This window comes from Harpegnathos saltator, unplaced genomic scaffold, assembly GCF_003227715.2.
Source record: "Harpegnathos saltator strain DR-91 unplaced genomic scaffold, Hsal_v8.6 scaffold213, whole genome shotgun sequence".
Classification (NCBI taxonomy): domain Eukaryota; kingdom Metazoa; phylum Arthropoda; class Insecta; order Hymenoptera; family Formicidae; genus Harpegnathos; species Harpegnathos saltator.
The window spans coordinates 1,449,550-1,470,872 of NW_020229999.1; the positions used below are offsets into that span (position 1 = coordinate 1,449,550).

At 44.5% G+C, this 21,323-nt stretch overlaps 2 protein-coding genes across 6 annotated transcripts in view; one reads left to right on the top strand and one right to left on the bottom strand.

The window, feature by feature from the left end:
* The first annotated feature begins 11,344 nt into the window (after positions 1–11,344).
* Positions 11,345–13,202, top strand: LOC112588423 (uncharacterized). Its single transcript, XM_025298333.1, has 2 exons — positions 11,345–11,715; positions 11,814–13,202. Exon 2 carries the CDS (start codon positions 11,993–11,995, stop codon positions 13,139–13,141), a length of 1,149 nt encoding a protein of 382 aa, XP_025154118.1. The 5' UTR covers positions 11,345–11,715; positions 11,814–11,992; the 3' UTR covers positions 13,142–13,202.
* Positions 13,203–15,520: 2,318 nt separating this feature from the next.
* LOC105192666 (uncharacterized) overlaps positions 15,521–21,323 on the bottom strand; it is a 36,668-nt gene continuing 30,865 nt past the window's right edge. For 4 of the 5 annotated variants that reach the window (XM_025298302.1, XM_025298301.1, XM_025298300.1 and 1 more), the window contains one exon: positions 15,521–19,492. In XM_025298302.1, the coding sequence (XP_025154087.1) occupies positions 18,335–19,492 (1,158 nt within the window). In that variant the 3' untranslated portion in view covers positions 15,521–18,334. The remainder of the gene's footprint in view (positions 19,493–21,323) is intronic. The other variant, XM_019840160.2, reaches the window with a different exon arrangement.

A 21,323-nucleotide genomic window follows, 5' to 3' on the forward strand; every position in this document is an offset into this window, starting at 1 on the left:
GAAGATGGTCCACGCAGTGGGCGTCCAAAAAGCGCATCAACACCAGAAATCATTGAGCAAATACATGTTATTGTTTCTGAAGATCCAAGTGTGACTACGCGTGAAATTACTTATACTATAGGCATTTCAGTTGAACGGGTACGGCATATTTTGCATAAAGAATTACGAATGAAAAAGGTGTTTGGAAAAGTGGTACCGCATACGTTAACAATTCAACAAAAACTCGCTCGAAAGCAAATTTCTCAGCGTCATTTGGATCGTTTTAAGGAGAATAAAACCGATTTTGTGCGTCGTTTTATAACTATGGATGAGACTTGGATCTATCACCATGATCCTAAATTGAAACAGGAACGTTTACAGTGGACTGAAGCTGGATGTTCAGTTGCAAAGCAAACAAAGCATGAAAGATCGGCAAAAAAGGTTTGGCATCAGTTTTTTGGGATGCTAAAGGGATTTTGTTAATTAACTATCTGGAAAAAGCTAAAACAATTAACTCTGAATATTATTGTAACCTCTTGGATCAATTGGACGCAAAAATTCGTGAGAAAAGACCTGGTTTGCAGCACAAACAAATCATTTTTCACCAAGACAACGCACCTGCTCACACAAGTGTTTTGTCAATGTCTAAATTCAATGAATTGAAGTACAAATCGCTTGATCATCCACCGTATTCGCCAGATTTGGCACCCAGCGACTTCTATCTGTTCCGAAACCTGAAACAATTCCTCCGTGGAAAGCATTTTTTGTCGAATGAAGAAGCTGTAGCAGCCGTAGAGGCATATTTCGCAGACCTTCCAGAAACACACTTCCGCGATGGAATAAAATTATTGGAGAGCCATTGGGCCAAGTGTATTGAAGTTAATGGAGACTATATTGAAGAATAAAATCATTTTTAGAATTTGGTACTCTTTATTTCAGTTTCGCTGCGCGAACTATTCACGCAACTTGTAACGCGACCTGTGTCGCTCGTTTGGCGGACGCGATTAAACAGCTCCTCGGATGCGAAAAATTAACTGCGAATTAACGGCGAGCTGTGTGTAATATTAATTAACTTTAATATGTTTTAAGTGTGTAATATTAATTGATATTAATAAATGTAATATTAATTAAGGGCACGCGTCGCACGGATGGACCGTCCGCGACGACTTAACGAGAACGCTCGACGGAAATATTCAACAGCCCGCTCTTTCAATCAGTTAACATCGCCTCTCGCATATTGACCCGTGACATTTAGCGACGCGGGGTGTGCCGCATGAAATATAATTAGAGAGGATTATTATATCGCGCCGCGATCATGCGAAATTCCCCACCGCAGACATGTACACGCGCATTATTTGAGCAAATAATCGCTCGAAGCAACGATGAAATTACCATTAGCGATGCGAGCGAGACGGCGGGACTTATTAATTCATATGAAAATCGACTGAGCTTCGTAACTTCGTTCCACCTCATCGTCGTTTTCTCGCTAATTATTCAGATTATTGGCCAGCCAGCCGGCCAGCCACCGAGCGAGCGCGGTTCGCTTCTTCTTCGAGTCTTTTATTTATCGAGATTCAGTCGTCAAGTGGAACTACGTGAAATGCGCCGATAAAATGCAGCTTCGTGCGGCAAATCGGCCGTGTTGAGCGTACACGCGATCTTTAAGACACATCACGATGCGACACGCGTCGTGTAGCCGATGATAAAAACCAAAGCGAACGGTACACGTCGCGGAGCCGAGTCGGGCTTTTCCGGTGAAACGAGCGCGTGACTATAACTCACTCCTCGCCTCTGCGGGCGTATTACAGGAAAGCAGAAAGCTCCGCAGTGACGTTATTCCACATTCTCGGCCATAAACTTTTAACAAGATACAAGGACCGCCCATCAGACAACGGGAAGATGGATCTCCGTGTGTGTGTCTCTGTGTATGTGTGTGTGTGCGTGTGTATGTGTGTGTGTGCTCACGCTGCCTCGACAACTCCCGCATAATCTCCTCCGCGAAACGAACGTCCCGAAATCCATCTTTAGGATTTCGCTCCGGAAAAAGGGAGGTGGCTGGAAGTAAGGGAAGAATCGTCATCCGCCGGACAATTTCACGGGTCGCGCGACTGCTAACGCTAACTCGAAAGCGGAGAACAATGCAAAAACGCTTCTGCTTCAGCGCGCTCTGAGAAGAGAGTCGGAGATCTGATGCGATACAACGGCGGCGCGATGAATTTAGAGAGAGGGAGAGAAATGGAGAGAGAGAGAGAGAGAGAGAGAGAGAGAGAGAGAGAGAGAGAGAGAGAGAGGGAGCAAGAGGGCTCGTAATTGAACTCTCGACATGAAAAGATGTGCGAAAAAAGCTCGTTTGCTAAGCATTATTTTCCATAAAGATGACTTTCCGTAAAGAGACGACTTTACGTACTGCGCGTCATACGTGCGAAAAATGTTGTGCGAGCATAAATTTCGTAAGAGACCAGTCTCGACTTTACGAGCATTTTCGAAATACCGTCACTTCACCTCTGGCGTTTGAGCGGTCGAGAACGAGCGAACGACGATGCCGTGCGTCGTTGTATTTTCAATTTTTCTCGGATGACTCTCGAAGGTTTTGCCGAAGGTGGAACCTTTGGGCTCCGCGCACGCAACCTTCCACGCTGCGAAGGGGTTAAGTATTTCGCGTCCGTTGTAATCCGAGAATTTATGTGTTCGGCGCGCGAAGCAGCTCTATCCCCGCTGATAATACTCTGTTGGCTTTTTGCAGCTGGTCGATCAGTAGAGAAAGAAAAAGAGAGAAAGAGGGAAAGAGAGCGATATTCTCCAAGACTTCGCTGAGAACGTCAGGTTGAATGTTTGTCCGATGCTCTCTTTCCATTTCCTTTTTCTTTTCTTTTTTGTTAGTCTTCTTGCTAGGAATGCTTTCGTCACCGCCCACGCGTCTCTCCCTCTCCCTCTCTCTCTCTCTCCCTCTCTCTTTCTCTCTCTCTCTCTCTCTCTATCTTCTTGATATTATCCCGCCTCTTCGGGAAAAGGCGAGCATCTTCCTATTTCTCGGTTGGATATGCTCGCTACCTCATGACGTGAAAATAAACGTGGGGAGTCCACAGTGTCGCCGAAAAATGCGAGACGCGAGAAACGCGATATGCCGCGGGCAATCTCTAAGCGTGAACTCGACGAAAGTCGAGAGGTTAGTTTGAGAATTGTCCGTCGAGACGAGAGACACAAAGGGGACTTGGTGAGCAAGTGCGAGAGACGGCTCGGTAGTTAGGTTATTTCCCGCCGACACAATTTCTCCTCAAAATACACCGTTCCCGATACAAAAAGTAATCACGATAAAAAATTGACGGGGATTCTTACGACGACTAAAGTTACAACGCGTAAAACGGACAGCGTCGAACAGCAGCGACTGAAGGAGCGAGGAAGCCTTATCGGCTGGAAGATGCTCGACGATATTGCATAACGATATCGGAAGCAATATCTTGAACCCTCGTGCTATTGGACACGAAATGATGTCAAGGTTGGACGTCGTGCCCTTGAATCGAATTATCCTCAATAATCTTTAAAAGGAGGGCACTCTTCACCGTCGTCGCCATCCTCGCCGTCGTAAATGCTCGGCCTTCATAAATCATATCTATTTCATTGTCAAAAACAGTGCCCCAAATAATTTCCTTCTGTCGTCCCTGTCAACTCGCCTAATTGCGTAATGTAGTCAAATAGGGGGGCCCCACTTTGTCGCACAATATTTATTCACACTGGCTCAACTTTTACGAGCCCTTCGTCATGCCTATTGCTCCACGGTTGTGTGCTGGCGATGATCCGCCTGTAAAGTGATTTATATTTTACGCATGCGAGTAGTTATCGCACATTCGTTACGCGATGATATGCATGTTCACTCGTGCGACGATAAGTTATCAGACAGCACGTGTTGTGCGACGATAAGTGCATGTAATAATATGCAAAATGATGAAAACAAATTCACTCGTGTAGCTGTCGTGAATTTTTAATCTTATAATTTCTAATTTAAATTTATAATCCTCAATTTTGTGTGTTATTATTTCGAATGTATCCTAAATCGTCAGATAATAAATTAAAGAACTATAAAATTGATGCATGGCACGTGGAATGATTTTGTTCTGTTTGAAACAATTTTTTTCTGTTTGCCCATTATTGCAGAAAGAGATGGAAATAGCAATATCACGTAATAATGTGCATATTATGAAATGTATTGACGAAAAACTCATTTAAATTTTCAATCTAAACTTTTAATTTCCGTTCGTCCTTCAGTCAGAATATAAATCTTCGACCGTGGTATGTATTAAATTAAGAAAGAATAAAAGATCGGTCATGTCGAATAACGTTTCCAAGTTCACGATCTCTCTGTGGTTACATATAATATTGAAGAATCACAATGCAGCGTTGCAGGTTGAGAGCCTTTCAATTCAGACATTTCCCCACTCGTTCTCTGCATTCAGTTAACGCTAATAAAGTTAGTCGAATGTTCGACTAAGAAGGATCACTTACCTTGGAGAAGAAAACAGGATGCAAGACTTTTGCTTTTTACGCTTCTTTCGCATTTCGTCGCAAGAGCCATGAAACTTGTGATAGCTGCCAGCGGATTGTTACCGTATCTCCGCGAGCTCCTCGTCTCCTCGAATCTTCCAAGTTCACCTGCCTTTGCCGAGGCGCTCGTCAGTTTATTCTCTCCCTTGTCCCTCGTCGGCTGCGAAGACAGACCGTGGCGGCGGTGAAATAGTCGTCCCACTTTCGAATTCGTTCAACAACCGTGAGAAAAAGCCACGATCCTAAGCGGGACGTGCCGGTGCCGATATCACCAAGACAAGATGTTAAATCGTTGCCTGATCCTGCGAACCTTCGACGTTACCTCCCCATCCTAAGGTGGCGTATAACTCGTAAAGCCCATCGCAATCTCACGGTCGACGACTTATCTGTTAGAAATCTACCGCGTCATTGCAGGATCTCTCGGCGCGAAGGTGAAAAAATAATTCCGAGCGAAATTGTGTTTCGCCAAATTATCGTGAAACGGGGAACTCCGTTAAGTGAATTCTTCTCTATTGAGAGAATTCTTCAAACAGGCTTTAGCGTGCAATTCGAGTTCCTTTGAAGAAATTAAGCCCAGACGAGCGTACGAGCGATTCTATTCGCTAAAACTTTCCTCGATCTCTTTTCTCCGCCGTCTGTCCGATCCGCCGTTTTTAATTTTTCTAATTGAAGCCCCCCGCCTCTGCTCTCCTCCAACTGAGTGAAACTGAGAAAGAGATAAAGGAAGAAAGAAGAAGAAACGCTCTCTCCTTCGCTTCATCCTGCCGAGAAGATCCTAATCGCGCATTAGCATCCGCGATTCTCGCTCCGATCGCAGTTGATCAAATTCCTTCCGGATATTATATTATAGAACGTTAAATTGAAAAAAGTGCGGGCGTTGTAGCGTAGAAAAAGAGAGAAAAAGTCGGGAAGTACTTTAATAAGTAAGTTACACGATCTCGAGTCAAGATCTTTTGAAGTATTCATGTCTTTAAATATTCATACATTTTATCCGCGCGATACCCGCGCGCGTCACGAAGTTAATTTTGCGGATTCTTGGGACCTCGGTAGTGGGGTGATACGGAAACGTTATCTCGCGGCAGCAGTGCGCGGACCATAGGGATGATCTTGCTCATTTCTTGTCCGGACGCGAGATATTCATAAAATTCCCCGAGATGAACGAGATAAAAGAAAGCTCATCCGCGGATAACGCGAAACAGGGCCACGGACGCGTGTCTCGCAAGCAGCGGCGCTTAAAACGCGGAAATGGCGTTACGGCTGAAGTTTAATCAACGAAAACAGGAGAGACGGAAGATGAACGGCGAAAACGCACGCAAATTCCCAATCCGTCGGCGCCGCGCGACTGCGCGCCGGCAAAAAGGGAGGAAAAAAGCCAACGCTTCGGCGGAGCAGGTAAAACGAGAGAAGAAGCACGGATATATCGTTTCAACAATTCGCGTTTAATGTTCGCAGTACACGGAGAGTGTTGCGCTCCATTGTGTCTCCGTTGATGCGCGCTTCGCCGTAGAGGCGAAGCGGCGTAATCGCTGAATCGCGCGGAAATAACGAGCATTTCGCAGACAACGATGATGCAGACGCTCGACTACACACGTAATTTTTGCTTGCCACGCGCGCTGTCGACGGCGGTGATTCGGCCGGGACAAGGCGGAGGGAGAGGAAGAGGAGAAGGATATTTCGTAAAGTAAGGACCGGGCAAAAGTGTGACGGATTGAAGCGGTAGAAGAACAGCCATGCCCCGGGTATTCCTCATCGCGGAGATATTTGACGTTTAGTCGATATTATTGATGGGCTGTATTAAACAGTTTTAGACGCTTGTTTCCTCACTGCTGAAACAGTTTAGCGCGATCGTAAAGGCAATCCGCGCATCACGCCGGAAGGACGTCAGTCGGGACGTGTAACGAGGAAACATATGGAAGCGTCCTGCACCGATTTCGATATGTCGTGAAGCAGCTGGAATAAAACGGACGCGTGTCTCTTCATGTGTGCCCTCTCACGCGCGTTTAGGGATTGAGAGAATTCCCCCTCGGACGGTGATTCGGTGAAATCCATGAGCGAGCGTGTTTGAAACTGTTTCAGATTGTGTGAGAGAGAAAAATGTTTCAGATGAAAGGATTTTATGTATTCAATAATATACCTTGTAATTCTATATTCATGTTTTTTAGAGATGTGTTACGCGAGACTCGGGGGTTTGTCAAAAAGCGACGTTCTTGAAAAGTTCAAACGTACACATTTACGATTAAGAGTATCAAGTACTGTAAAACTTTTGTCTGAAATAATTTTTCGTATGTATATGTGACTCAATTTCAACGATATCCGCTTACGAATTTTAAAACGAATTTTATCAGACCGGAAGATTTAAACATGCGAAAACGGGTACGAAATAAAATTAATAAGCGAGACGAAATGAAATAAAAGCTCGAGACGCGCGTAAAACGGAACAAATGAAAAATTAAATTAAACAAATAAAATACAAATTGAACATGCGAAGGCACACGTACAAGCCTGTCTCTTATTTTTAGTTACTCCGCGATATGTTCAAAGTGCATCAAAATCTGTGAGGGACGCTTACATATGCTTTCACCTTAAGGCGAATATGACGGAACAGTCGACAGCTCGTACGTGCTCAGACTCGATCTCGAAATCGTGCAAGAGACACGTTGAAGCGCGAAGTTTCAAAGGAGCAACATTTCACGCAAAGGAATTGTCGCGAAAGAAAAACTGTTATCTCAAAGGAAAAAAAAAGCAAAAAGGAAAAGAAAAGTAAGTCGTAAACCCCGCGCGAATTACAAAAGTGTGACGCGTTTTCACGAGATAAATCACGCAAAAGTGACTGTCGGTCGGCAGATATAGAAATAACCGCTGCGGAAAAAGAGAAACGTAACGCGCCGGATTAATTATTCCGTGTTGTTGGATTCCAAAGTTCGGCAAATTGAATGGGGAGGCTTGAATGGGGAGGCGGAAGGAACCACTTTGTGCGCTTCGCTTTAAAAGTCTACCGGTTTCAGGATAACGAGCTTCATAATCGCCGTGCGCGATAAGACGCGACGCGGCACGTCAGGATATTTCGAAATTGAGAGAGCTTTTACGAGAATTTCCGGTCGGCAAAAGAACTACTGGGTTTCGCGAGGGCAGTGCATTTCGTCCGCCATCGCCGCCATCGCCGCCTCTTCCTCTGCACTTTATCGTGTGTGGTAATCGCCGGGCAATTCCTTTGGGGAAGTTCGTGAAAGCGCGCGAGCTAACGGACGCATTTGTCACCGCGCTGGTATTTTTGAGAAACAACAACACGGATAATCCGAGATGAGATTAATCCATCGACGATCGTTGTCCAAATATTGCCACAGCAAACTGTGATGGAGGGAGAGAGGGAGAGGGAGAAAGGAGGAGAACGAGAGAGAGAGAGAGAGAGAGAGAGGAACTCGCTCGTCTCCTCCCCCCATTTTTACATGAAATTTGGAATTACGTTTCCCTTCGTGTCATTGAAAGCCTTTATTTCGATGTCCTTTCAAACAATGTTTATTGTAAAAAAGTCATTCGCTAACATACTCACAAAATTATTCTCTATAATCTAAAAATTGCACGAGACCATAAAAATCATATATATATAAACAAACCATTCGATACCGTCGGTCGCGTTAACGAGCGGACGGGAAATAAGAGCCGGCCGGTCGAATATATTATTAATTAAGCCACTCCCCCAGAGCGCGCGCTGCGGGAGCTCCAACGATGTTTAAACTTTCGATGCGACAATCGGAAATACACGCATACGGTTTTAACACAACGTTCAAAATGCGCGTCGTTTGATCGCCGTCGTGCGATTCGCATCCAGTCTCTGACTGCAAACGGAGCGAACATGCGACCGAAGACAATGTAGGCTACATCGGTATGCCGTAACATAAATCGTTAGCGTCGACTGGAATCATAAACATTCTTACGCCGCGACAAATTCGCCCAATTCGCGGGTCGCTCTCCGCGACGAATAAAGAGAGACTCTCTCTTGATCATCCATCATCATATGTTCGTGCCACGTCCGAAGATTAACGCTACTGTTCTCATTCATACATGGTGCTTTGACATTGTACCTTCAAAATCTTCGAGCGTGTGCGGGCCAAGATAAAGGAAAAGGCAACAGAAAGAAAGGGAGGGATGGAACGAAAACGCACGCTCGATGTTCCCGCGGGAATTCTCACATTTCGCGGAATTTGCGAAACAATCGACGTCACTCAACGCCGTCGATAGAATGGACATTATTTGGCAATTTCGCCGGCAAGTCGAGATTAATGCACGCTCTTTTGCGGAACGACTCAGCGACTCGCGACGCATTCCGAAACGTCCGCGCAATGTCCAATGAGCAAAAGGTATCTTTTGAGAATTATTCAAGAATAAATTCTGCCGTCACAGCTGCGCTCCGAAGTGCGTCGGAGGAAAAGTGTTGAAGCTCCGCCGTTCGTCGAGCGAGTCGTAGGCAAATGAATAAACAAATGCGACGCTCTTGTGCAGAAGAATAATGCGTGTACGCAAGAAATGCCTGCCTCGTGTTTACTTACTGGACGCCTATGGAAAAATATGCGCTCTTACTCTTAGAACTCGAGTTCTTTTGATTGGAACAGTCTAAATCGTCGAGAGTTTCAAATATGTTGCAACGAACGTTGCATTACTGAGACACGTCTCAGCGTGACATCGCAAAATTAATGCAATTTATGAATTATTCGTATTTTACGGGGCGTGCCGGGATTACAAGCAAAGACTGAGCTGCGGCTGATCGAGCTCACCGAAGCAGAGGAGAAAATTTCGATAAAACACACACGTCCGCAAACTAATCGGCTCTTCATTCCGCGAACCATGTTCCGATTATTCCTGCGCTTCGATCTACGATCTAACAATATTGATCTCGTTATCGTCACGATGGAAGATGGAAATCGAGAAAGGATGACAGAAGGAAGAAGTTACACAGCTACTTCAAGCTTTAATTTAATTCCAATTTCTGCCGCGAGTGAGAAAAAAGAGGATGCGTCGTGCGTAAAGCCTCCCTTTAATCCGTGATCTACGATCGTCCTGCGAATCGACATGAATGACGAAAAGGAAAAGAGCGATACATGCGCGCACTGCAAGAATCGCTTCTTGTTTCACGCGTCTACGTCGACTCGTTCGCGAGTTACAGCCGTCTGAAGTTTCGGCGACCTGACGCGAGCGAGCGAGACATCCCCCACCTCTGTCGCATCGTGTGCCCAGAACGAAACGCGCCGTGAAGTGCGAGCGAGAGCGAGCTCGAAGGAAGTGAACGACCTCGTGTCGGTTGGGTCGTGTTCACTACGCATGCGTGACAGCCGGCGGACGAAGCACGTGCGGCGTGCGGCCAGAGCTAGCCACTACAAAGGCGGAAGGGCCCGCATTCTGGAAGTACAATGTAGCTGCGACGAACATTCCGAACGCGGGGGCCTGACCCCACCCGCGCATAACAGATGCCGCGGGCAGACTCGCTAAAAGCGCCGAGGCGATCGGAAGCGCGTCGGAGGCGGAAACGCCGATATTTCCGGCTCTAGACGTCGTAGCGGTGTGAAACAAAAACTGCTGGATACAGCTGCTGAGACTGCCGTGCTTCTGATAGACGTGTACTGGTTACTCTTCCGGTTGGAGAATCAATTTCAAGCCCGGTCAGATTAGATTAGCGCGACGGAAAACGCCGATCGCCTTCGGTCAAAGTGGGAATTGATCTACGATAGAAACTAAGGAAGACTTATCGTTTTTGGTGGACATAAAGTGTGTTTAGAGGAAGAAAGAAATAAAAAACGAGAGACTTTGACGCATCGAAAAAATTGATTTAACTCATTGTAACCTGTTTTGTAACATTTTGAAAGCTCTGAAATGTTAATACAGAGTATGAGAGTATAAAGAATTTAGCTTAGAAAATGAGGAGTTTAATATTTCTCGAAGAACAATCAGTATGCGGACGCATGTGTGTGTTTAAAACTTTTGTAAAGCTGCTTGTAAAGCTGTTCCGTGAGCTTCTTCTATTAAACCGGTTAAGTCTTCGTTTGTGATTCTGTGTCACGCCTCTCGCATAAAATGGTATAGTAATCTTAAATTTAAAGCTTATCTTTGGTCTGAACGTGGCTACGTATTTGTATATCTCATTATTCTACACCTCATTACTGACTAATTAGAAGGTCCCGTTGTTAATGAATTTCGACAGCTGACACGAGAGTGAGCTAGTTATTATAATAGTTCGATAAAATTTGACAATAGAGGTAAACATTCGCGCTCTGGTCGCGAGAAATATTCTAATACATCTCACAGGACGATGCTCTCGCATATCATTTCGTTTGCAATTTTTGCAATTGACCGCTTCGGAACAATAACACATTAACTACCGCAAGTAAGGTACATAGCTTTATCATTTCTCCATAGCTCACAAGGAGATGACGCAACCTGTTTCATCGATTTCAACACGAGTCATAGCACACTCGATAGCTATGATGCCGTGTATAAACGTCCTAACATAATATGCGTGAATGCGTCTTTGTTTACGAGTAATTTGCAGTTAAAGTTTGGCTCGCGGAGCCGTGCCCCATATAGGGCGCAAGTTACGACACTCTTTCACGAAGCGGCGTGGCTGGTTGTGAGCAGACAGAGGCTCCCGCGCCGCGAACACTTTTGCGCCGACGACGGCGTTCGAGTCCCGCCGACGACTGGTTCGTTTTTTTTTTCGTATGTAAAGACATGTAATAAATATTTTTATATTGTTCTTATGTATAATTCCTTTTTTTGTTTCTACGCTATTAATCAAGGCTAACTAGGAGAGTCAGGTCTTTCAAATATGAACACAACTTTTTTATTAATTACAATAAAATGTTTTTTTCGTGTAAATCTATTTCGCATAAATATTTCGTATGGTATGGGAAAGAAATGGGCAGACAGTGATTATTTTGTGTGAGAGAAACCCGAGAGCCGTTAGAACCGTTACAAGTGGAAAGGAACCCTCTTCCCTTTCCCCTTCTCGCAGAGGGATTCTCATGTTTTGTGACGTGCTCGCTTCATTCTCTGGGCAGCCTTCGTAACGTGAACAGTGAAAAACTCGTGTTAAAAATGGAAACCACGTTTGTAGATGAAGCAACGATCAGCTATGTGCAAAATCTAGCAAAATGTGATATTACGAAAGAAGAGTTGACGGACGCAATAGAATAGAATATCTTCGAGGTAAATATATTGAATGTGTGAGCAATGGAAAGATATATTTGTACGTATTGTTATTGGCCTTGTATACAATATCAATTATATTGAATTCATATTTGCAGATGTCCTGATACAATTTAATTTAATTAATAATGAAGCGCCAAGAAAATTATCAAAAAATTCCAAATTAATTGGCGGAAAATTGTTTGAAAAATTAATTAAACTGTTGGGAAAACATAAAATATCAGATGAGGTGGAATATTATATAGCAGAAGGAGAATACGTGATTGAAGAAGACGCGATGGAAGATGTTCGATCGTCTTCTTCGGACGAGCCTCATACGAGTCAAAGAACAGAAGAGTCTTCTCCGGACAAGCCTCATACGAGTCAAAGAACGGAAGACTACGAACCTCCGCAAAAAGTTGCAGCGATGGATCTAGTGCCGTATGATGTAAAATTGAAAATAGTTATGACCGCAAACGAACATCCGAATTGGAGCTTCCGTACGTTACAAAGCAAGTTTAAACAGCATTTGCATTATCACAGTGAAGTTGCACGCTTCCGCAAATACATTTTATCTGGTGGAAATTATTGGGATAAGCTGCAATTAATAAAACGGAATGTGTATGATCGGTTTACGGAAGCAAGAGAGCAAAGGCAACTTGTTACGCGACGTCTTCTTCAACAGTGGGCGATGGCTGCAGCCGTTCAATATAACAAACAAGGAGAAGAAAGCGAAGAACATGGCAAAGCTTTCCGCTTTGTAGCATCGAACACATGGTTAACGTCATTTCTACATGAATACAAAATTTCTAACCGTCGAGTTGTTCGGTATTTATCAAAAAGAGAAATAATATCACCGCAAGCTGTGATGGAATACGCTGTACACTTTCAAGAATTAATTAGAAGTATATCACCGGATTACGACCCGGATTTCATAGTAAATTCTGACCAAACCGGCTGCGAATATCGCGTAAATGTTGCACGAACGTACACTGGCGAAAAATTCGTACAATTATATATCGGCGATCTAAATAAAGTGACTCACTCTTATACTGCACAATATTCTGTCACACAATCGGGCAAGCTATTAAATAAAGTGTTCGTTTGCTTACAAAAGACTTCCGACATATTTGGAGTCCGGGTACAGAAAGAGATAGATGCGTTATTGCTATTATGTAAAAATGTTGTTCCAGTCTGCTCCAAATCAGGGAAATTAACAACGTCTCTCTACCAGCAATATTTGAAACTGGTTCTCAAGCCGTACGTTGGTAATCATCAGTTTTTATTTCTTGTTGATTCTTGGGGAGGACAAAAGAATGTCCATATGTATAACGAAATATTTCGCGATAATAACAATAGGCCAACGTGTAACCTACAAACAATACCACCAAATTTATACTTTCGTCGCCGGTATATAAAGAAGGACAGTTCTGTATACGCTTTATAATGATTTTGACCTGTCTATAGAAATAAACATCGCACGGTTGACAAATTGGCGTACATTAATGTACGCCAATTTGTCAACCGTGCGATGTTTATTTCTATAGACAGGTCAAAATCATTATAAAGCGTATACAGAACTGTCCTTCTTTATATATCGGCGACGAAAGTATAAATTTGAACACTCGCGCTTCGCAAGATGCGATTCGTATACAATCGCTCACACACTATCTGTTATCAGCACCAGTTTTCAATTTTATGCTCCAATATGCGTAGTATGCGTCCAGTCTTGTTGACAGTCGCGAGGTATTTTACAATGTCAATCAAATATGTTTTCCACCAACTATACATAGTCAAAAGTGTATTTGTGCAAAAAATTATGCGTTCGTTACGTGCAGTTGGTGCAAAAAACTATTATGTTTTACATGCTTTTATACGGCATTCCATCCGCAGAGTTGCGACTGCATGACCACATTTTATAATACGTAACTTTCATTTATGTGCCTTATATTTGTCTTATGTGTGTGTGTGTGTGTGTGTTTTGATACGGACAAAAACATTTTATTGTAATTAATAAAAAAGTTGTGTTCATATTTGAAAGACCTGACTCTCCTAATTAGCCTTGATTAATAGCATAGAAACAAAAAAAGGAATTATACATAAGAACAATATAAAAATATTTATTACATGTCGTTAGATACGAAAAAAAAACGAACCCGTCGTCGGCGGGACTCGAACGCCGTCGTTGGCGCAAAAGTGTTCGCGGCGCGGGAGCCTCTGTCTGCTCACAATCAGCCACGCCGCTTCGTGAAAGAGTGTCGTAACTTGCGCCCTATGTGTGGCAGGCACGGCTCCGCGAGCCAAACTTTAACTGTAAATTATTCGTAAACAAAGACGCATTCACGCATATTATGTTAGGACGTTTATACACGGCATCATAGCTATCGAGTGCGCTATGACTCGTGTTGAAATCGATGAAACAGATTGCGTCATCTCCTTGTCAGTATGTTATTGGGCTATGCTTTTCGATTATAGCCGTGCGATCATGTCGAGACAAGAACAGAAGAAAGTGACAAGAAGAAAGTGACAACAGTCGCCGATAATTCACGTTTTCGCATTTTGCGTAAATGCACGCCAGAATTATTATGATAATTTTCTCATCTCATCAGAGATCCAATTTCTCCCGCGAAATTAAACATTTCAAACATCTTATCTGCTAATATACATATGCAATAATCTCGTTGTAATTTTCATACAGATGATCGCGTCGGGTGATCTTGAATGAATTAAGCAGACATTGAGTCCCGATTATATATCTCTCTCTACTCATCAAATTTTCTTTTAGTAAGACTCTGACAACAAAGAGAAACAGAGAGGAGAGAGACAGAGAGGGGGAGAAATATAATGTCGGCTGGGTGAGATAATTTCCTTCATTTTTACGCTACGAATACTCATGCGACTATTAATCACCCTCTAGAAACACTCCAGTATCGAACGCGCACGCTACATATATCGCTCAATGTTGAGGGAACTAAGTCTATGAATAATTTCGTTAAAAGTTTAATTTCTCTCTTACACCTCGATAGATAAAAATATGTAGGCTCTCTGAAAATATCTGTGTGACATATCAGTTTACGCACGTACGAATGTGCATAGTCACATACACAACGCGCGTGTGTATGTGTGTGCATGCGCCATGTAGTAAAACTATCGATTATTCAAAATATGTCATTTCGTTATATCGTAAAACGGATATATTATATCTTTGTGAAGATATGACGGCGATGATATAATATTACATTTCTATTGCGTACGATGGTTTTAGAATAGTAATGGTTCATCGAGCGTCTTTTGTACTTTACGATAATCTTGCGTTACACTGCGAGGAGAGAACTTCGTGATGTCATTCCTTTCTCTTTTCATTTTCGAAACCGAGAGGGACGCGATTTCGAAGTCCGCTTTTGTAGCAAACTTCATGTTACAAATGCAATCCTGTTCCCCTAGCATGATGACATTTGACATTTTCGCTCAGACATATCATATCTAAATATTCATACATCATGATTGTTGATGTATCAATTATTTATCAATTATTGAATATATAATCAACAATTATGACTCGTAAGTATTTAGACATGCTCCTGACAGAAAATGTTACTAGGCCACACACAGAAAAATACACACTGCATTGGAATGCGATATTGCTTATTTCAAATATTTCATAAGGTTGTATGTCTGAAAATCTGTTACAAGTTCACCATAAGCATCAGATTTACCCAAGATACATTCTGAATCTTAGTAAGTTTAGTACTTCAACGAAGAATATTAAATTAAAGCCAAAATCTGGTTTCTTCTTTCTTTTATATAAAGTTTATAACATCCTTGAAAAAAAAAAATAAAGTCTTCCTTCGAGTACATGATGACGAATGTTTCTAAAATTTGATTTGGTGAGTACAGCTCAAAATTGTTATCAAGCAAATATTTTTTTACTGAAGATTAACATTACCTGAGAAAAAAAGAAGAAAAAAAGAAGTATACTGAATGATCGTTCCTTTTGACAATTGAATATCTTCTTCATTCAGGGAACAGGAGTGCATTTATGAAGTTTGGTGTACGTGACGATGCAGTCTTTCGCCGTTCGCGATGCGGCGCTCGCCGCGCGGCTGCAAATGAGCACGTGTATTAATTAATGCAAATCGGTCGATGCGCGCGATTAATCGAGAAATCAAGCCAATTGAACGTTCGCCAAAATAACGGGGCCTGGCGAACGGCATTCGATTATGTGCGGAAAAGCGGACGCGCGTCCCGATAGCTCCGCAACAAGCGCGGAGGCTGATTGTTTCCGATGTGCGGGGAGAGGAGGAGTGAAGACGTTTGTTTCTTTTTCGTTATCTCCTCTGGTTTCTCCTTTGAAATAATCCCTGAGCATGTGTCGTTCTTTCGTCGTGCGTGGATGTCCGCTCGGATGCTCGATAGCGATTTCACGAGTTCTGCGGGATCGAGCGATCTCGGCCGCGCCGACGACGAAGCGCGCGCAAGCGCCCCGCCGGCTTGCGCGCGCTTTTTCGCGCGTGCAGACAATTCGCGAGAGCCCGTGCGTACGTCTACGAGTCGGAGGAGGTGCTACACGGGACCTCGTCTCCGAAGAATAGACTAATTTCTACGGCTCGCTCCTACGACAGCTTGCGTCTCGCGAGGACGAAAAGGAGTAATAGTGTAAGAAAGACAAAGGGAGAAAGAGAGAGACACGGAGTGAAGACCTCCACTTATAATTACATCTACGAGTGTAAAGATGGAGAAAAAGTGAGGGAAAGAGAACGGGACGAAGAGAGGGAATCAATTGGTCGATCGGTTCTTTAAAGCTTTTGGTTTCTCTCCCCGGTAGAACCGATGTCATCATACCGAGCGCGCTCGCTCGTGAGTCCGCGATTTTCGAAGACAGTAATTAGGGATCTCGGGCCGTCGGGAGGCGCTTCAAGAGAGTTGAGAAAAAGAAAGAAGTACGCGAGAGACAACCCGGTTTACAATTTCGCGCGATCGTCATCTCCGCTCCGCTCGTTCACCGTGGAAATCGGCGTACGACTGCATTCGCGCCGCGCGCGCGCGTCTCCTCCATTTTCCCCCGCGGTTCCCTCGCCGTTCAGCTTAAAACTCTCGAATACACCGTTAACGAATTGTCGAGTAACGAACGGCAGGTTCCCCGGTGATTTGATCGAAACGTCCGTCATGTATCATTCATGAGACGGCAGAGTTGTTCGAATCGACGCGCGGTAGTTTCGCTACTACGTTTATTTTGTGGCTAAACGAAACGCGGACAGCGAAATGGGAGAGAAAAAAATAAAAATGGAAAGAGGGAACGAACAAGGAAACAATATCCCTTCTGTCGAAAGTATGCAAGCAAATCCCGGCGGAAGTGAGCGGTTCGCCGTTTTCGTTGAATATCTCAGCATCGGTCTTGCCGACCGATCTCCGTGCGGCCCGCATAGACTCGTGTACATTCCATCTTGAAAATTTCCTAGGATTCTTAATCGGAATCTGACCTAATTTTCCGAAACTTGTGTAGATTCAGGTTAGAAGTGCTTCCCAAAACGTTCCCAAACGAAATATATCTCAAAACGAAGGACATTTTTATACCGTGCTGTGCTATACCGCGTAACTAATTACGACAATTAATTGATGGTTCGCTCGCGTAACTTTGCTTGTTGATATGGCAACTTGTACCACGTTAAGACAACTTCAAACGCAAATAATTTGAGGATATTTTAACTCGACAAGTTAGTATGGTAATTCCGGAGAATTAATATATGTATTGATATTTTTCAAAAGAATTTTCTCCGTATGTGATTTTCAGCGGGAAACTCCAAGTTTTTCCAATCTCTTTTTTTCTCCGTTTTGCATTAGAATGTTATCCTTTTTTTTTATTTTTATTGTTGATTTTGAATAAAATATTGCCGGTGGAAATATTTCATCTTCTATTCGACATCATGAAAATATATCGAAATTTAAACCCGAAGTTAAGCTGAAAAAAGACAAGTTTCTATATTTTTCATTTTGAGGCAGAAAAGTCATGTTCAGAAAAAAATGGTATCGGTTAGTATCTCGCAACGCGATAACCGATTTTGAAAAAAGAATTGAAAATTCTAATCTGCGTCGTACCTGGAAAAATGCTGAGAAATGTCTACGCGGTAGAAATACTCCGAGCGCTCCGCAGGAAGCTGCTCAAACAAAGCTGTCCTATTAACGCAGGCATTCGATCTCTCTCTGTCTGCTTGACTCTTATTGTAGCTAAGTGACTAGACAAGCACGATCTAGACGAAGATCAAGTGCCCACGGACAGCGGCAGGGGAGAGTACAGCTTCCCTCGAGATCTCGTCTTCTGCAATCAAGTCGATGCGTACAAGTCCATGATGGAGCACGCGCTTTAAGGAAATTAGCCGGCGCGCTTAATTTCGCGCGCGCACAAAACATATCGCGTCGGCGGAGGAAATGGAGGAAAGCAGAAGGGACGCCTTTGAGCTCCCAGACAGACGCGGGTCCATCCATCACATAGCCGCGCTTCGGCTTGTGTGAACCGGTTTAAGGCCGACGGGGATACCGGCGACAAGAATCTGGTCGGAACGCGCGCGGCGCTCGTCAGCGCCGCGGATTTCACTGACGGTAAACGCAGGAGCGGAGCCGTCAGACTTGCTTTCCCGCGCGATTACACGCACGTCGCCTTGTAGCCTAGCACGACGTCAGGCGTTTTGCTGCAGGACGGACGGTCGAAGTGGTAGGTGGACGAGCCGTTATTCCTGTCGCGGGCGAGTCTCGGTCCTTGGCTGTCCTGCCGATCCACCACGTTGCTGACGCTGCCGCGGAAGTCCCTGGACGACAACGAGGACCTGTCCGAGATCTCCATCTTGTCGACGTTGCTGACGCTCAGCCGCCGGTCGCGCTGTAGCCCCCTGCTGCCCCCAGCGGTCTCGTCGTGGTTCCGCTCCAAGAAGTTGCACACGCTGACTCGTCTCTCGCGCAGCAGCGATTTCCCGGACGGCAAAAGCGTGGGCCTCGCCAACACGTCCATCCGGTCGAAGTGGCAGACGCTGTTGCCGCGGTCACGTTGCTGCAACGACATCGGTCTCGCCAGCACGTCCGTCCGGTCGAACTGGCAGATGCTCATGCCGCGATCACGTTGCTGCAGCAACATCGGCCGCGCCAACACGTCCGTCCGGTCGAACTGGCAGATGCTCATGCCGCGGTCACGTTGCTGCAGCAACGTCGGCCGCGCCAATACATCCGTTCGGTCAAAGTGGCAGATGCTCATGCCGCGTTCGCGTTGCAGCGTCGGCCTGGCCAACACGTCCATCCGGTCAAACTGGTAGACGCTCGGCCGGCGTTCGCGTTGCTGCAGCATCGGTAGCCGCGACGGTTGCTGCTGCGACAACGTCTCGCCGATGGAGCGCAGGGTCCTCAGGGTGTCGCCGTCGCGCTCTTCCCCGTCGTCGTCATCGTTATTACAGACGATGTCGCCGTCGTTATCGTCGTCGTCGTCGTCGTCGTCGTCGTCGTCGTTGTCGTTACCGCGGTTGTTACCGGATCGCGCGACGACGCCCTCCATCAACACCAACGACTGCAGGTCGAACGCGCTCTTGGCGCGCCGCGGCGTCTCCCGGCCGAGCGGTAGCAGCGACGCGCTCGAGCCGACGAACACGCTGTTCTGCCTCAGCCGCGCGATCGGGCCGCCGAATGCCGCCGAACCAGGGCTCGTCTGGTGCAGCGTTTGGTGCTCCAGGCAGTGGATGTTGAATTTCGAGTAGCTCCGGTGCTGCGAACAAGAGATCCGCTCTGACGACAAATCCTGCCGGTCGGCCCGTACGATCTGTGTCACAAACGTCGTTCACAACGTGTTACGTTATTCGTCAGAGGCTGAACGGCCGCTCCGGACGTCCGTTTATCGCGAGCGACGACGCGCATTGTGCGTCTCGCTGGCTGGCTGGCTGGCTAGCTGGGCATGTTAGATCGAAAAGTGCGAGAAGGTCGCAACATGTTGCAATCCGACGTGAAATTACCGAACGTGGCGGCTGCTACTGCAGTTTGCACGGCTCGACCGTGTGTATCGTTTCGTTAAAAAATACAGCACAGCAGCGAGGAGTCTCATGAGAGTCTCATTGGAGCGGGGCACCAACGCTCATCAACGTTGGGAATCGAAAATTTATTATATTTTTATACGTGCAGACAATATTTTTCATTGTATTGCCCGGTGCTTTTTTCTCCCTTAAGGGGACTGCAGGGTCAGATTGCTGGAAAACCGTGCTTGTTTTTGACAATATTTTCCGATGAACTGAATAAATGTGCAAGAATGAAAATTTTAGATATATTTATACAACATGTGAAGAGTAGAAAAATTTTGTTCATTAACAAATATTCATATAAATATATGTCCACTTAATTTTAAACGCGTTCAAAAGTATCAATATAAAATAAATTTGTTACTATCTGTATGGAAAGTACACATGAAACTTTAAATGCGTTTATATGAAAACACCATTTTTTTAAACTGTCGACACGATTACACAAACACTATTGAACCGAATAACTAGACATTTTTACACAATGTATAATAGGTATGTAATTTTCGCCCTCGAACACAGTTATATTATATTTTATTCATTTTTTCAGACATAATTACAAGTTGAAAAATGTTTCATTTTCGATATTCTTTTTACAGCCATTATTTTTCCAAACTCTGCTTCATTGCTTTCATTTTGGTACGGGCTATAATGGTATATTTTAAAAATCTTTCTCATTTTTTGATCTTAGAGAAATGAGAGGCCCGGAATTATCGGCAACAAACATAGAGCAAACGGATGACTGCATTTTTATCTAAAATTACAAGTTGGATTGGTTCTTGCAATTCAATAAAATTTATTTTACACTTTGAACATGAATACACTGTGGAAATTTCAAGTCCATTGATTTTATCGTTTCTGTTAAAAAAATTCGTAAAAATAGCTTTGAAAACGGCCTTTCGCATGTGATTCCCCCTTCAACTCATAGCTCTCGTTGTACCTCTTATTACAATTTCAAGAGGAACATTGTCGAGATTGTCCGAGATCACCTGAAATAATTTATACGGAATATCTTCGGCCGTTTTGTCGCGTGCGATGATTAGAACCCTCCGAGTTAACGAATTTCTATATAACTTCTAGATATTTCCTCAACAATTCATATCGCAATTCAAGATACATCTAGACGTCGCGAATGCTCTGCTCGGATTAATTGAGTATTTCAGCGTGCTACAATAGTCGCATCCTTCTTCGTTGTACTGTAAGCGAAATACCAAGGGCGGAGCGAGCTCGCGGTATGCGTCTCTCTTTCTCTTTCAAGCGATACACATCCATAGTCAATGAATCACGGCTGCACCGGCCATGATGGTATTCCCATGGAGATACTTAGACCCCGGGGCTGTAACGATGAGCTGTGTAACGGAGTGTGTTGTCTCCGCGGAAATGTGTCAGGCGAACGTGACCGGGTCGGAAACGAGCGCTCGCTCGCTCGCAAGATTACGTCGGACACGTTGACACAACTTTCTAAACACCGCAGGACCGTTTAATGAACACGACGTTTTATTGTCGCGATAACGAACGGAATTTGTTTTATCAAGCGTGCGCACGACCACCTCGGATAACAATATTGCTTCGGAATGAAGG

Coding starts and splice junctions, on each gene's coding strand:
- LOC112588423 (XM_025298333.1), top strand. CDS start 11,993: ATGGAAGATGTTCGATCGTCTTCTTCGGACGAGCCTCATACGAGTCAA.